At 40.1% G+C, this 17011-nt stretch overlaps 1 protein-coding gene across 7 annotated transcripts in view; it reads right to left on the bottom strand.

Annotated features, from left to right (window-relative positions):
- LOC122551062 (protein furry homolog) overlaps positions 1-17011 on the bottom strand; it is a 350939-nt gene that overhangs the window by 143661 nt on the left and 190267 nt on the right. For all 7 annotated transcript variants that reach the window (XM_087988218.1, XM_087988219.1, XM_087988222.1 and 4 more), the window contains 4 exons: positions 10761-10818; positions 5985-6076; positions 4388-4560; positions 2439-2599 (listed from right to left, as the gene is read on the bottom strand). In XM_087988218.1, coding sequence (XP_087844344.1) covers positions 2439-2599; positions 4388-4560; positions 5985-6076; positions 10761-10818 — 484 coding nt within the window. The remainder of the gene's footprint in view (positions 1-2438; positions 2600-4387; positions 4561-5984; positions 6077-10760; positions 10819-17011) is intronic.

The following is a 17011-nucleotide window of genomic DNA, read 5'->3' as shown; positions in this document are numbered from 1 at the left end:
ATAATGGATTCCTACACTTTTCCAATTACATTTATTAGGCTAACGGATCTGTACTTTCCTGCATTCTGTTTCTTTTCTTGAATACAAGTATTACATTTGTGGTTTTCCAGAATCAAGGGAATTTTGAAAGATTGAAATCATTGCACTGAATCCATTTCTTGTAAGATATTACAATGCAGATGAACAAGTTCAGGGGAATTTTCGAACCTTTAGTCCAATTAGCTTGAGTATTTTTTTTTCCCTAATTTTTTTATTTGTTCATGGGATATGGACATCACTGGCTCAGCCAGCATTCATTATTCATCCCTAATTGCCACTTGAATTGATTGACTTGCTATGCCACTTCAATGGACAGCTAAGAGCTAACTACATTATCATGGCTCTAGAGTCACACATAGACCAGACAAGGTTTCTATCCTTTCCTAAAGGCTGTTAGTGAAAATAAACCAAATGTATTTTTCTGACAACTGGTTAAATGGCTGCTATTAATTTAATTCCAGATTTTCATTTATTCAAATTGCACCATTTGTCATGGGGGTAGACTTGAAAAGAAATTATGTAATTTCTTTGTTTTCCATTATTAATTCTTAGTCTCATTCTCTATGAGAGCAATGTTTAGCTGCTGTCTTGCTTTCTTCATACTTGTAGAAGGACTCACCATTTATTTTTATATTTCTGGCTAATTTGTGTGCAAACATTATGATATACTGCTCTAGGATTAATGCATTTAAAATTCTGAATAGCACTAAATTGATGATGAAACATTTCATAACTTTATTACCATTATACTAATTGACACAATGGGCAGCATTTTGCATTACTGGCTTGACCTGCAGATATTGTTTTGGTGAAAAAGTTATAGGGATAATTGCATTTTAGGATTTCTTCGAATTCTAAATAACCTTACTTCCATTAGCATGTTATTAACATTACCAGTTAGTTTCCTGCCTGGAGACCACCTTGATTGAAAGGCTGTACCTTTAGTCAGGTAAGCAACTGATCATCGAAGGCCACAGCAACTGGTAAATCTGCACTGGCTTGGGGGAGGTGATACTGAGGAAGGAAGTTGGGGGGGGGGGGGGCCTGAGGGAGTGGAGAGAACGATGATGCCAACTTGTGTACCTCTGGGAAGGAGGTGCATCGATCAGGTGTGTTGCCAATCTTGGGGGTCTGGAGGAGAAGGGGTGGTGAATAATTGAAGCCATATCATTAGGGGAAACTATAATGATGACTATGAATCCACAAGGCAAAAGTGAGGACTGCAGATGCTAGAAACCAGAGTTTAGATCAGAGTGGTGCTGGAAAAGCACAACAAGTCAGACAGGATCCAAGGAGCAGGAAAAGCCCAAAACTGGAAAAAGCAGCAAACTGCTCACCAGCCCAACTTCAGCCTTAGTTGAAACTGGAAGTTGGTGGGTTTGGGTTGGGAAACAGATTTGATACTTGATACCTGCTGATTCAGCTCAATGTTTCTACTGTTCACTAATCATTTGAGTAAATCCTTTAGATGTTAGAAACCTGAAAATGTCTAATATTTGTTGTATAGAGTGGAAGATAGAGATGGGGTAAGGAGAGATGAGCAGACCTAACAATCTGACATTTTTTTCTGATTTAAGGGGCAATGCTCCTGAACAAGGGGTGGCATGGCTGCCTCACAGCACCAGGGATCCCCAGTTCAATTCTAATGTTTGGTGACTGTGTGGAATTTGCACATTCTCCCAGTGACTGCGTGAGTTTCTTCTGGGTGCTCCGGTTTCTTCCACAGTCCAAAGATTGCAAGTTAGATGGATTGGCCATGCTAAATTGCCCTGTAGTGACCAGAGATGTGCAGGCTAGGTGGATTAGACATGGTAACTGCAGAGTCACACGGATAGTGAAATGGTCTTTGGAGGATCAGCATAGACTTGACAGGCCAAATGGCCTCTTTCAACATCATAGGGATTCCATAATTCTATTAAAAGAATATTTCATGCCTACCAGGCACATCTCTAATTAAATCAGTGTAAATAACTGGGTAACTACCAGGCAAATAGTCCAAATTACACACTACCAGATTGTGACAGGACAATCAGGGTGAGTTCCCTGTGAGCCATTTTTGCAGAGCTACAAATGTGTTTTGCCACTGTTGAGACCGACAATTTTGATAATTTCTGTCAGCAACAGTGACCACAGAAAAATTCACTCAAATAGAAGTTGTTTATTATACATTCATTTCAAAGTTGACAGCTAGAAAATATCTTTTTTAAAATAATGAATTCAAAGTCAAAGCTAATAAAGGTCATTGTATAAACATAAGTTTACTTTCGAAGAAATCTCACACTGGGAAGAAACATAACTTTGCAAAATATTACTTGAAGTACCAATCAATTCTATTTAACTTTTGTTCTCTTCAAGTCAAGAAAATGCAATGTGGAACCAATCAGACAATGAAAACATACCTTCAAAGCACAATACTGGTATCTTGTAATTTGATGGTTTCTGTCACTATAACGATCCAGAGGAGTAAACATGACACTAAAAGGCCCTGCCCACTGGCTGAACAAGATGAAAAGATGATGACGTAAACTCTGTTGTGGGAATAGGAATCGACGGTGATGTACTACAGAAGAAGTAAAAAATGATAAGTCTCTATTAATTGGCAGAAGCCACATGTAGGATTGCAGGAGCAGGTAAATAAAAGGTTACTTCTGTGTCATCAGAAATTTTAAACCAGGCAGGTTGACTCTAATTGTCAGGGATTATACTGAAAAATGAACCAGTCAATGAACCAGGCTGTCACCTATTTATGTTGAGTTGAAACAAGAGCCATGCATTTACTTGTTCTTTCTGTCTGCAAAGAACAGGGCACTGTGTGTTAATACATATAGCTTCCGGTACACACAAGTATAACCACACTGCAAGCCCAACTGACAATCCTAAATTGGTAGTCAGTGTAATTCTTTGCACATTCAGGATTATCCAGCAAATGTTATCCAATTATAGAATTGCATCAAATGGACATTGTGTTGTGGATTGAAGAGGATTGACAGGAGTTTTCTTTCCTCTGTGGCACAGCATTAAACTTTTGAAAAGATGTTTAAAAATTGAATCAAAGTAAAATGTTTTCACACACGGAACGGAGAGAATGATGAACTAGCTTTCATAGGCGCCCTTGCATTCAAAATCAACTGGAGTGTTTAAAACAGATACTTATTTGGGATTAACAAACATAAGAATTTAAAAGATAAGACTGTGGTGACTAACTGGAATAGCACAGCAAACTCAATGGACTTCAAGTGATTTCAAATAATAAGTAAAATAATGGTCTGAATAACGACATACAATTAAGTGATCATCCAACACCATTATCCCCAAGAATTTTTTTTTATCCCTCAAGTATGGGAAGAATATCACCAATGTACATTTACTGACTTTAAACAAATCTACCTCTGATCTTGACACAGTCGAAGTAAAATTGGAATTGAACATGTGCAGAACAGTCTGCTTCCAAAGTTTGTCTTACTGGACAAAAATCCAAAATATTTCCAGCATTACAACCATTTATGTACAGTAATGGTTGCTAACTAACATTTATTAACACAAATTAACAAGTCAGGTCTACTTCAATTGCCTTCACCCCAACTCTTTACATACACAAAACACAGTTCCAGTAACCTTGGACTTTAAGCTCAATTAATTTAATTCTCCTTCTTATATTTTATTCAACATAGATTGATGGTCAGAGATGTAAACATGAATAATTTAGAGAACTGCGCAAAAATACATTTCCTTTCCTTCATATTAATGGTAGAAACATCAATTTTGCACCACAGTGGTGCTACCTCAAACAAAATTGTTTTGGACATATTAATAATTGTAACATAAGACAGTATTTAAAATACATCTAATCTATTTTTCTATTTGAAGAACATGAGAAAAGATGTTTGAATTGATTAAAAATATGCAAGCACCTTCAAAAATGTATTATATTCCCACTTGGTTTAAGAACTGTTTATAATTTATATGTAGCTACATTTAAAGATAAGAGATAATTTTCTGACTTTAGAAGCCCAACTTGCCAGGGATGAGCTTTGTAACTGTGGATGCATATTGTTAATAATTTTCTAACCAGTTGAATTAGTGACTAGAAAATGGTGAGCAACAAGTCCCCAAATTAAATTTGTGTGCTCTCTATAGTTAAAGTTCTCTGTCAAAAATGTAAAGCTAGCAAGTTAATCTGTTTTGTTTGTTTGACATATTTAAAGACCTTTTATTAGTAAGTACCGCATAAAAGACAAATTTACTTTTGGAAAATTCTTTCAGGACAAAACTTGCCACAAGGGCACAATAAAAATCAACAACCATGCCTCAAGTTAGAAAAGCAATAGCACAGGTAGAATGACTTTACCTGGAACACACTGGATCAAATTGGCTACCATTGCACTAAAATGTGCTCGTATGTCTTTTAGAATTTCAACATCTTTGTCATTTTCTGCTTCCAATAGCATCCTGGTTAAATCAACATACTCTAAGAACAGGGCTCCCAGTGCCAAAGTATCTCGTTCTAAAGCTCCATTAGTACTAGTAAATAGAAAGAAAGCTGAGGTTTATTTAATGCAGTTGAACACTGAAGACATTTGCTTTCAACAATTTATATTTAAACACAATAGGGCTAATTGTTATCTATTGGCTTAATTGTATGTAAACTGATTAAAAAGTTCTATAAATCTTGCCAGAATGGTAATGTTCAAATGATACTCAGATTTCTGGTGTCAGTTCATTTGTATAATTATTCATCACTCCAAGAGCAAATCTGAATATGTGGACCTGTGGTAGGAGCAGAAATTATATTTAAAGGGTATTGAAAGATTAACAAAAAAAAAACTGAAAAACAGATGTAAAATGTCTTGCAGTTTTTGGGAAAATTCTAATAATACTTGTACACTGGTAGCATTTCTAAAGGATGATGAGACAAAGACAAAAAAAGTGATAGGCTAGCAAGGAAGACGATGTAGACAGAAAGCAGGGAACTAATGCCAGTTACCTTGTCACCTGTCACAGGGAAAATGTTAGAAGCTATTTTTAAACATGTTATATTACTTAAATATAATATAAATGCCTGCCTGAGAGCAAACAGGCAGGGGCATCCAACAATTTGGAAGATAAATTGTATGATGGCCTTCAATGCAAGACAGTTTGAGTACAGGACCAAAGAAGTCTGACTGCAGAAAGCTGCAGTACAGAGGGATGTGGGGATCTGAGTGCACAAATTACAAAATGCTAGCAACCAGGTTCAGTTGTCCAGAGGGAAGGCAAGTTGAATGTTGGCCTTTATTTTAGGAGTTATTACTTTATCACTTATGATAGGTGATAAAGTGTCACATGGTGTGATTGTAAAGTGAGCAATTTTGCTTGCTACTCAATGGCATTTGATAGGTCAGCTTTGTGATACACTTGGAAGGGGCTGAATGTAGGCCCACAGTGCAGTAGTCAGCACTTTCAATTGTGTGCCTTTATGTTACATGGTAGCTCAAGATGTCTTAGCAACAGATAAACACATATGTAGCTGGATTTCTGAAACTGCACAAATTGTTAAGATATCGTTGTTTCCAGATAGGCACAAGAGTGCCTCAATTGAGGTAAGTCAGTTAATGCCAGTTATCAGAGGTTCATCTGAATTTTCCAGTTAGCTTTTCAAATTTTTCTTTTGGTTAGAAAACAACCTGGTTGTCTTTATATTTACAGCTCATTTATAATATTATTTTGCTACCTTCCTTGGTAACATAACCCTTAATGAATTCTCCCTCTATCTCCTTCTTTATTCCTTTCAATGCTAAATGTCATCAATACACTTCCATTGTTACAAACCACATCTGAGTCCTACTGATTGTGATTGGCATCTCAAGAGCACCAATCATGTATCAATGATTGAGGACTCCATTATTTAACTCATATTAGAAAACTTTGTCAATTTTTTTACTTCAGCTATTTTATTGCAAACTTACTGGTCACTTATAACGCCAGCATCAGCCAGAAGTTCAAATATCCTCAATAGTTGTAGTCGTAATAAATCTCGACGTTCACGACGTTTCTTGTTCTAAAATAGATTATAGAAAAATAGAAATCTACAGAGACTGAAAAGGTGAAGCAAAACAAGTTAACATTTACAGAAAGTAACAGTAAATGAAAATCTAGCAACCAGGTTCAGTGGGCCAGAGGGAAGGCAAGTTGAATGTTGGCCTTTATTTTAGGAGTTATTACTTTTTCACTTACGAATGACAATTGGTGAACAGTGGGTAGTGTCACATGGTGTGATTGTAACATGAGCAATTGTAATTAAATTGCAAACAACAAAAATAGGTGAATAGTCCATTCAGCCTGCTCTGCCATCCAATGTTATCGTGGCTGATACTTTATCTTAGTGTCATACTCCCACACTCTCCTAATACTCTTGCTTCCTTCAGCCTCTAGAAAGCTATCTATTTCTTCTCAAATATATCTCATGACTTGGCGGTCTCCGCATCCTTCTCTGGTAGGAAATTCCATAGGTTCATCACCCTCTTAGTACAGAAATTTCTCATCTCAGTCTGAAATGCTGCGACATATCTGTCATCGTGACCCCTTGTCTGGACCTCCCGGCTAAGGGAAGCATCACTCCTTCATCCAGTCTTTCCAAGCCTGTCAATAAAATCCCCTCTCATTATTTTAAACTACAGTGAATAAAGGCACAGTCAACCCCATCTCTCCTCATATGACAAACCTTCACTGCACTCCCTCTATGACAAATATATCTTTCCTTAGGTAAAGAGACCAAAACTGTACACAATTCTCCAGGTGTGGTATCACCAAGGCCTTGAAAACTGCAGTCAGACTTCTTTGGTCCTGCACTCAAACTGTCTTGCAATGAAGGCCATCATATGATTTATTTTCCGAATTGCTAGGTGCTCCTGTCTGCTTGCCTTCAGAGATTAGTGTACAGTGACATCAAGGTCCTTTGTACATCAACAGCTCCCAAACTATCATTTCAATAATACTCTGCCAGTCTGTTTTTTCCTACCGAAGTTGACAACTTCACATTTTTTCCTCATTATACAGCATCTGCCTGTACTCCTGATGAAGGGCTTTTGCCCGAAACGTCGATTCTACTGCTCCTCGGATGCTGCCTGAACTGCTGTGCTTTTCCAGCACTACTCTAATCTAGACTCTGGTTTCCAGCATCTGCAGGTCATTGTTTTTACCTAACAGACCCTGCGGCCCAACCTATCCATGCCGACCAGACATCCCAACCCAATCTAGTCCCACCTGCCAGCACCCAGCCCATTTCCCTCCAAACCCTTCCTATTCATATACCCATCCAAATGCTTCTTAAATGTTGCAATTGTACCAGCCTCCATCACTTCCTCTGGCAGTTCATTCCATACCCATACCACCCTCTGTATGAAAAGGTTGCCCCTTAGGTCTCTTTTATATCTTTCCTTTCTCACTCTAAACCTATGCCCTCTAGTTCTGGACTCCCCGTCCCAGGGAAAAGACTTTGCCTATTTACCCTATCCATGCCCCTCATAATTTTGTAAACCTCTATAAGGTCACCCCTCAGCCTCCGACGCTCCAGGGAAAACAGCCCCAGCCTGTTCAGCCTCTCACTATAGCTCAAATCCTCCAACCCTGGCAACATCCTTGTAAATCTTTACTGAACCCTTTCAAGTTTCACAACATCTTTCTGATAGGAAGGAGACCAGAATTGCATGCAATATTCCAACAGTGGCCTAACCGATGTCCTGTACAGCCGCAACATGACCTCCCAACTCCTGTACTCAATATTCTGTACTCAATAAAGGAAAGAATACCAAATGCCTTCTACCTGCGACTCCACTTTCAAGGAGCTATGAACCTGCACTCCAAGGTCTCTTTGTTCAGCAACACTCCCTAGGACCTTACCATTAAGTGTATAAGCCCTGCTAAGATTTGCTTTCCCAAAATGCAGCACCTCGCATTTATCTGAATTAAACTCCATCTGTCACTTCTCAGCCCATTGGCCCATCTGGTCAAGCTCCTGTTGTAATCTGAGGTAACCCTCTTTGCTGTCCACTACACCTCCAATTTTGGTGTCATCTGCAAACTTACTCACTGTACCTCTTATGCTCGTATCCAAATCATTTATGTAAATGACAAAAAGTAGTGGAACCAGCACCGATCCTTGTGGCACTCCACTGGTCACAGGCCTCCAGTCTGAAAAACAACCCTCCACCACCACCCTCTGTCTTTTACATTTGAGCCAGTTCAAATGACTAGTTCTCCCAGTATTCCATGAGATCTTGCTAATCAGTCTCCCATGAGAAACCTTGTTGAACGCCTTACTGAAGTCCATATAGATCACATCTAGCGCTCTGCCCTCATCAATCCTCTTTGTTACTTCTTCAAAAAACTCAATCAAGTTTTTCTACCCCATTGAAAAATTCTATTGTGTAACGATTACATTTTCCTAAAGGAATCTCTCATAAGAGATTAACTCTTTCTCATTGAACAAAACCAAATCTGGAATAATCTGCCTCCAAGTTGATTTCTCGTTGTACTGATCTAAAATGAAATCCCATATACACGCTGATCTGCCACAGTATTATTGCTCATTTGGTATGGCCAGTCTATATATGGATTAAACTTATCATTTGATTACTGTAGCATCTTTAATTTTCTGTTTAATGCCTTTGCCTACCTCACCACACGTGTTTGAAGGCCTGTAGACAAATCCTAATAATGTTTTCTGCCTTTGTTGCCTATTAGCTTCATCAAGACCAATTCCATATCTCGATTTTCTATACCAATATCCTTTCTCGCTACTGCACTGATTTTATCTTTCTTTAACAATGCCACACCACCTCATTTTCATTTTTAATTCTCTTGCTAGATGGAATATAATGCATAAAAATATGAGATGCACTTAGGTAGGAAGATTAGCAGAGCTTCTGTGTTTTTTAATTTTCCTAAAGACTGAATGCCCTTGGATCTTTAGTTCCCAGCCTCAGTAACCCTGCAACCAGGTCTCAGTAACAAAATCACATCACACCTATTTACAACTATTTGCAGAGTTAACTCATCTACTTTCTCATGGATGTGCTGTATGTTCAAGTACAACACTATACATTTTTTTTGACATTTTTACATATTTCTTATCATACCATGTCCCAATTTGCTGCCAGCCCTAACTTTCTCTCCCTTTCACTTCTGTTTTATACTTTTCTACCTTTCATTTTCATCCTTGTTACCCTCACCCTGCTTATGATTGTCCCCCTTATTACCATGCTAAAGGCAGGAACTTGGCTCATTGTCTGCTGATCTTCATCCTGAACTACATTCTCGTCAGTGGTAGTTTGTCATTACCTTGCCCTACCTTCCAAGGACAGGGCAAACAGGATAGTCCCAAGAAAATCTGGATGAACTCTCACTTTTGTTATTATTCTGAACCACATACTAGCCATCTAGACAACTGTTCTTCTACAATTTAATTTATTATCTGCAATCAAAGAAACATTTAAACTTCCTCTCTTAGCAGAAAGGTGCTAAGGTTTAGAGTCAGGTAGTTATGGGGATGGAATTTAATTCATCACCCAGCTGAGTCTGTTCCTTTTGATTTTTCTGCCCATGAAACATTTTGCTAGAATGATGATCACAGTAATGGCCATTAAATATATACTGGTCTCATGGTGGGATCTAAAATTTAAATAAATGGTTTCAGTAATTCTATCTATCGTAGAATAATTGTTTAGTGAAATTGCACAATACAGAACTTTGAATTCTTTTTAAAATGCTCTCTATTTTTGGGACCACAACCACTGTGGCAGTTTTCTATTTCCTCACCTGGTGAATGTTCCAGCAGCATTATGAATGGTACTCCAGTGTCTGTCAAGAAGTATAAACACACTGTGTTCTTACTAAAGACAGGAACTTGGCTCATTGTCTGCTGATCTTCATCCTGAACTGTATTCTGGTCAGTGGTAGTTTGTCATTATCTTGCCCTACCTTCCCAATGGCAGGGCAAACAGGATGGTCCCAAGAAAATCTGACTGAGCTCTCACTTTTGGTATTCTTCTGAACCACATACTAGCCATCTAGACAATGGACGGCATGGTGGCTCAGTGGTTAGCACTGCTGCCTCACATCGCCAGGGACCATGGATCAATTCCCACCTCGGGCAACTGTCTGTGTGGAGTTTGCACATTCTCCCAGTGTCTGTGGGGGTTTCCTGTGAGTGCTCCAGTTTCCTCCCACAGTCCAAAGATGTGCAGGTTAAGTGAATTGGCCATGCTAAATTGCCCATAGTGTTAGATGGATTAGTTAGGGGTAAAATGTAGGGGAATGGGTCTGGGTGGGGTTGCTCTTCAGAGGGTCGGTGTGGACTTGTTGGGCCGAAGGGCCCGTTTCCACACTGTAGGAAATCTAATCTAATCTGAGCCTGAAGTTCAGAGCAAATAATAGCTCCATTGAAGTCCAGGCTCACCTACTCTTCTCCCTGCAGAGCAGGGCATCAGAGGCTGACCTGCACCTAACCATTATTTATCACTTGACCCCACTCCTCATTTTTTAGATTTCTCAAGTTCAAAATACTGATTAAGCTTGTATTTTCTTATACTACATTTATCCCTATTATTTCTGAAATAATTCAAGAATGATATTCAATCTGATTAAACATGAGTTCATAATATTCAGAATGCTTAAAAAATTCAAATTTATCAGAAACTCAGACTCTAATCAATATGATATGAAAGCAATGTCTCAAAACAAACCTCTGGTCGGCGTTCAAGAGCTTCCTTCATTAAGGGATGTAGTTCTTCAACTAACTCTCTGAATTAAAAGAGGAAAAAAAACTACATTTCAACAATAATGAAAATAAACAGATAAGTTATTGATTGTTCTATTAAAAGAAGGCAAGTGTTTAAATAGAGACGTACCTTTTTAAAATTAGGGGTTTAAAAAGCTAGATTCACATCTTTATTTAATTAATGGACAAAAGGTGCCACATCTGATTATGTATCATGGAGGCAGCCAAAAGTGATCATACAAACAGCTGGCAATTAAGCTCAGGAGATAAGTCCAGTGTAGATAATAGGAAATAAGATACTGATGACAGCACTAGCTGACTCAGCAGCAGGTACCGATGGCACATTTAAAGGGCTACTAGCCTTGCATTCACTCCTGTCTTGGTTTAACATGTCTTATTGCCCTATTTTCCAGAAGATTCCTCCTAATGTACAACTAGGCAGAAGATCCCTCTTGCCACCTGACTAGTCAGAAGAATTAACTGCGGGGACAAGACAGACCTGCAGGAATTACACAGTTACATTACTTAACTGCAGGGAGAGGAGTGAACTGACAGGTGATACATGTGGCAGAGAAGATGACAAATACACTGGGTTTGAGAAGTAAAATCAAACAGTCCAATCACAGAAAAGTAATGAGCTAATTAGTTGATAAGTAAATACTGTTAGGGACTGAAAAAGTGTTGAAAAAGAAACCACTGCAACTTGTTTTTATTCAGGTTGTAATTACCAAACTGATAATTATTTGTGGGACTATAGCAGAAAAAAAGTAAGAAACAAGTGAACATATCTCATTTTTAAGTGGTAGCGCTTATTGGATTCTAAGGTTTCAGTTAGCACACTTAATTAGTAGTGAGAGGAGAGATTAATTTAATAATTAATCATGTAACTAATTAATTACTTAATAAAGACACAATAAAGATGGTAGGGCAAATAGTGTGCAGTGATAGCAGAACGTGGCTGATCCTGGATGCCAGTGTGACCCAGGACAAACACGTTTGCAGTGTAAAAATGCAGCTCAGGCAACTTCAGAGTTTATGAGTTTGAGGCTGACCTACTAATTACAATACGTTAGGGAGACAGATTGTTACTTGGATTCTGTGTATTAGAAGATTTTCAGATCCGTTAGCAAAGAAACTTCTGATTTAATCGGTGTCACTGGAAAAGGAAGGTGCGACTGTAAATGAGAAAGTAAAGAGGACCCAGAGCGCAGTGTACCAGACATTCAGTCTTTACAATTATCCCATGGTTGGAGGTACTTTCAGCTTGTCTGGATGACAGCGAGGGATGCAGGATGGATGAGTTAACTGACCATGGCACTATGTTACAAGAGGTCAAAGTAGAAGACAGTATAGTGAGGGGATTGATTGTGTTTTCACAGCAAAGACCAAGAGTCCAGAAAGCTGTGTTAGTGTTCAGAATATTTGTTCATGGTTGGAGAGGAACTTAGTGGGAGGAGGAAGATCCAGTCCTTGTGGTCCATGTAAATACCATTGACATAGACCGAACAAATAAAAAAGTGCACATAGTCAGTATGAGGAGCTGAGTACTAAATTGAGAAGCAGAATCCCAAAAAGCAGTAACGTGTGATTACTACTTGAGCCATGTAAAAATTAGTATATGAAAAATAAGTTGAGAGAAATTAATTCATGGTTCAATGAGTAGTGTGGTACAAGTGCGTTTTGGTTTGAGATAGGGGGATGACCTACCAGAGGAAATCCATAGCAGCCAGTTCTCTGCCACTGAGCCTGACACTCTGGCAAAGAAGGGAAGGGGGCAGAATAGAAAAGTACTCGTGGTAGAGGACTCGATATTTAGGGGATTCGACAGGAGATTTTGTGGTCAGGATCGGGATTCCCAGAAGGTATGTTGCCTCCCTGGTGCCAGGGTCCGGGACGTCTCTGATCGGGTGTATAAGGTTCTAAAAGGGGAGGGCGAACAGCCAGAAATCGTGTTACATACTGGCACTAATGATATAGCCAGGAAAAGGATCAAGGATATAAAAAGTGATTTCAGGGAGTTAGGATGGAAGCTGCAAAGCAGGACGAACAGAGTAGTGTTCTCTAGTTTACTATCAGTGCCACGAGATAGTGAGACGAGGAACAGGAAGCGGACGCAGCTTAATACGTGGCTGCGCAGCTGGTGTAGGAGGGAGGGATTCAGATATGTAGATAATTGGGGTGCCTTCTGGGGAAGGACGGGTTGCATCTGAACTGGAAGGGGACCAATGTCCTGGGTGGAAGGTTTGCTCGAGTAGTTCGAGAGGGTTTAAACAAGTATGGCAGGGGGGTGGGAACCTGAGCTGTATACCGGAGGTGAGAGTTGCTGCAGATGAGTCAATAGCAAGAGGTAGACCAGCTAGTGGGAAGGATTTTCCTGGGAAAGAACCAAGGGATCAGTTAAAGTGTGTTTGCTTTAACGCAAGGAGTATCAAGAATAAAAGTGATGAACTTAGAGCATGGATCAGTACCTGGTGCTATGATGTTGTGGCCATAACAGAGACATGGGTTTCTCAGGGGCAGGAATGGTTGCTGGAGGTTCCAGGGTTTAGAGCATTTAAAAAGAATAGGGAGGGGGGAAAAAGAGGAGGGGGTGTAGCACTACTAATCAGAGAGGGTATCACAGCTACAGAAGCTTCCATTGTTGAGGAAGATCTGCCTACTGAGTCAGTATGACTGGAAATTAGAAACAGCAAGGGAGCAGTCACCTCATTAGGGGTTTGCTACAGGCCCCCCAATAGCAGCAGGGAGATTGAAGAAAGCATAAGTCGGCAGATTTTGGAAAAGTGTGGACGTAGTAGGGTTGTTGTAATGGGTGACTTTAACTTTCCCAATATTGATTGGAACCTCCTTCGAGCAGAAGATTTGAATGGAGCTGTTTTTGTAAGGTGTGTTCAGGAGGGTTTCCTAACGCAGTACGTTGATAGGCCAACGAGGGGAGAGGCCATTCTAGACTTGGTGCTCGGAAACGAGCCGGGGCAGGTATCAGATCTTGTGGTGGGACAGCACTTTGGTGATAGTGACCACAACTGTCTCACATTCTACATAGCTATGGAGAAGGAGAGGATTAGGCAAAATAGGAGGATATTTAATTGGGGAAGAGGAAGTTATGATGTGATTAGACATGAGTTAGGAAGCATGGATTGGGAGCAATTGTTCCATGGTAAAGGCACTATAGACATGTGGAGACTGTTTACGGAACAGTTGTTGCGAGTGATGAATAAATATGTCCCTCTGAGACAGGCAAGAAGTGGCAAGATAAAGGAACCTTGTATGACGAGAGCGGTGGAGCTTCTCGTCAAAAGGAAAAAGGTAGCTTACATAAGGTGGAGGAAGCTAGGGTCAAGCTCAGCTCTAGAGGATTACGGGCAGGCAAGGAAGGAGCTCAAAAATGGTCTGAGGAGAGCCAGGAGGGGGCACGAGAAAGGCTTGGCAAAACGGATTAGGGAGAACACAATGGCATTTTACACTTATGTGAGGAATAAGAGAATGGTCAAAGAAAGAGTAGGGTCGATCAGGGATAGCATAGGGAATTTGTGTGTGGAGTCTGAGGAGGTAGGGGAAGCCCTAAATGAGTTTTTTGCTTCTGTCTTTACAAAAGAAACGAACTTTGTAGTGAATGAAACCTTTGAAGAGCAGGTGTGCATGCTGGAATGGATAGAGATAGAGGAAGCTGATGTGCTGAAAATTTTGTCAAACATTGAGATTGACAAGTCGCCAGGCCCGGACCAGATTTGTCCTCGGCTGCTTTGAGAAACGAGAAATGCAATTGCTTTGCCACTTGCGAAGATCTTTGCATCCTCGCTCTCCACTGGAGTCGAACCTGAGGACTGGAGAGAGGCAAATGTAATTCCTCTCTTCAAGAAAGGAAATAGGGAAATCCCCGGCAATTACAGACCAGTAAGTCTCACATCTGTCGTCTGCAAGGTGTTAGAAAGGATTCTGAGGGTTAGGACTTATAACCATCTGGAAGAGCATGGCTTGATTAAATGCAGTCAACTCAGCTTTGTGAGGGGCAGGTCATGCCTCACAAACCTTATCGAGTTCTTTGAGGATGTGACTAGAAAAGTTGATGAGGGTCGAGCTGTGGATGTGGTGTATATGGACTTCAGCAAGGCATTTGATAAGGTTCCCCATGGTAGGCTCATTCAGAAGGTCAGGAGGAATGGGACACAGGGGAACTTAGCTGTCTGGATACAGAATTGGCTGGCCAACAGAAGACAGTGAGTGGTAGTAGAAGGAAAATATTCTGCCTGGAAGTCTGTGGTGAGTGGTGTTCTACAGGGCTCTGTCCTTGGGCCTCTACTGTTTGTAATTTTTATTAATGACTTGGATGAGGGGATTAAAGGATGGGTCAGCAAGTTTGCAGATGACACAAAGGTTGGAGATGTCGTTGACAGTATAGAGGGCTGTTGTAGGCTGCAGCGGGACATTGACAGGATGCAGAGATGGGCTGAGAGGTGGCAGATGGAATTCAACCTGGATAAATGCGAGGTGATGCATTTTGGAAGGTCGAATTTGAAAGCTGAGTACAGGATTAAGGATAGGAATCTTGGTAGTGTGGTGGAACAGAGGGATCTTGGTGTGCAGGTACATAGATCCCTTAAAATGGCCACCCAAATGGACAGGGTTGTTAAGAAAGCATATGGTGTTTTGGCTTTCATTAACGGGGGATTGAGTTTAAGAGTCGTGAGATCTTGTTGCAGCTCTATAAAACTTTGGTTAGACCGCACTTGGAATACTGCGTCCAGTTCTGGTCTTCCTATTGTAGGAAAGATGTGGATGCTTTGGAGCGGGTTCAGAGGGGGTTTACCAGGATACTGCCTGGACTGGAGGGCTTATCTTATGAAGAGAGGTTGACTGAGCTCGGACTTTTTTCATTGGAGAAAAGGAGGAGGAGAGGGGACCTAATTGAGGTATACAAGATAATGAGAGGCATAGATAGAGTCGATAGCCAGAGACTATTTCCCAGGGCAGAAATGACTAACACAAGGGGTCATAGTTTTAAGTTGGTTGGAGGAAAGTATAGAGGGAATGTCAGAGGCGAGTTCTTTACACAGAGAGTTGAGAGAGTATGGAATGCGTTGCCAGCAGCAGTTGTGGAAGCAAGGTCATTGGGGACATTTAAGAGACTACTGGACATGCATATGGTCACAGAAATTTGAGGGTGCATACATGAGGATCAGTGGTCGGCACAACATCATGGGCTGAAGGGCCTGTTCTGTGCTGTACTCTTCTATGTTCTATACACTGGCAGCAATACTGGAAGAAATGGCAACTTCACCAGTAAGACAGTCTATGCTTGTTAAGTAGTAGGGCCAGTATTGTAGAGAGCTACATGATGAGGGAAGTAGAGAGGGCAAGGCATCAAATTTGGAATGATGTGGTAAATCAAAGAGTAGAGGCAAGATAAAGGAGAAATGTTTTAATATGGTTTATGATACACAGATTTTGACAAGAACTAATCTAGGAATACAGATCTAGGAATAGATTAACATAATGCTAGAAGTTATGATAAATAATAAAAGAACAAACCTATAGACTCTGTATCTGAATACATGTAACATTCACAACAAAACACATGAACTAAGGCAACTAGAGATGGGCAGCAAATATTGGCCCAACCAATGATGCCCATATCCCATAAATGAATAAAAGGATTCTGATCGTGTGAATAGAAATACATATGATCTCATTACCCAACAGAGGCTGCTGCAGAATGACATAGATTCCATCTAAAATTTAAAGTGTACTTAGGAAAGTCAGAAAGCTAGGAAAAGATAGGGAGGGCTAGCTCTGTCAAACAATGGTATTAGCTCAAGGGAAGTGAATGATTAAAGTACAGAAAACTAGTATAAAGAGGATATAAGTAATAAATAACAAAGGTAAGAAGTCATACCTAGTACAATAAATGTTATACCTACTACAAAGGAGAACAGTTGTAGTTGCTGAACGTTAATTATTTCACTCCCATGACATACTGCAGGAGCCCCTCATGGTAGTGTCTTAGCCCCATTCATTTTCAGCTGCTTCATCAAAGATGTTACCTCCATCATGAGGTCAGAAGTAGGATGTCCATTGATGATTATATCATGTTTAGCATCATTCATGACTTCTCAGATACTGAAGAAGCCCGGGTCCATATGCAGCAAGACATGGTTGATTAATGGCAAATAAAATTTGTGCCACACAAATGCCAGGAAATAACCATTTAGAGAG

The sequence above is a fragment of the Chiloscyllium plagiosum genome, unplaced genomic scaffold (genome assembly GCF_037043375.1).
Source record: "Chiloscyllium plagiosum isolate Xiang-an unplaced genomic scaffold, Cpla_swu_hap1 HiC_scaffold_6, whole genome shotgun sequence".
Lineage (NCBI taxonomy): Eukaryota > Metazoa > Chordata > Chondrichthyes > Orectolobiformes > Hemiscylliidae > Chiloscyllium > Chiloscyllium plagiosum.
Note: the sequence above shows the minus strand (reverse complement) of the source record. Positions and strands in the feature narration are given on the sequence as shown.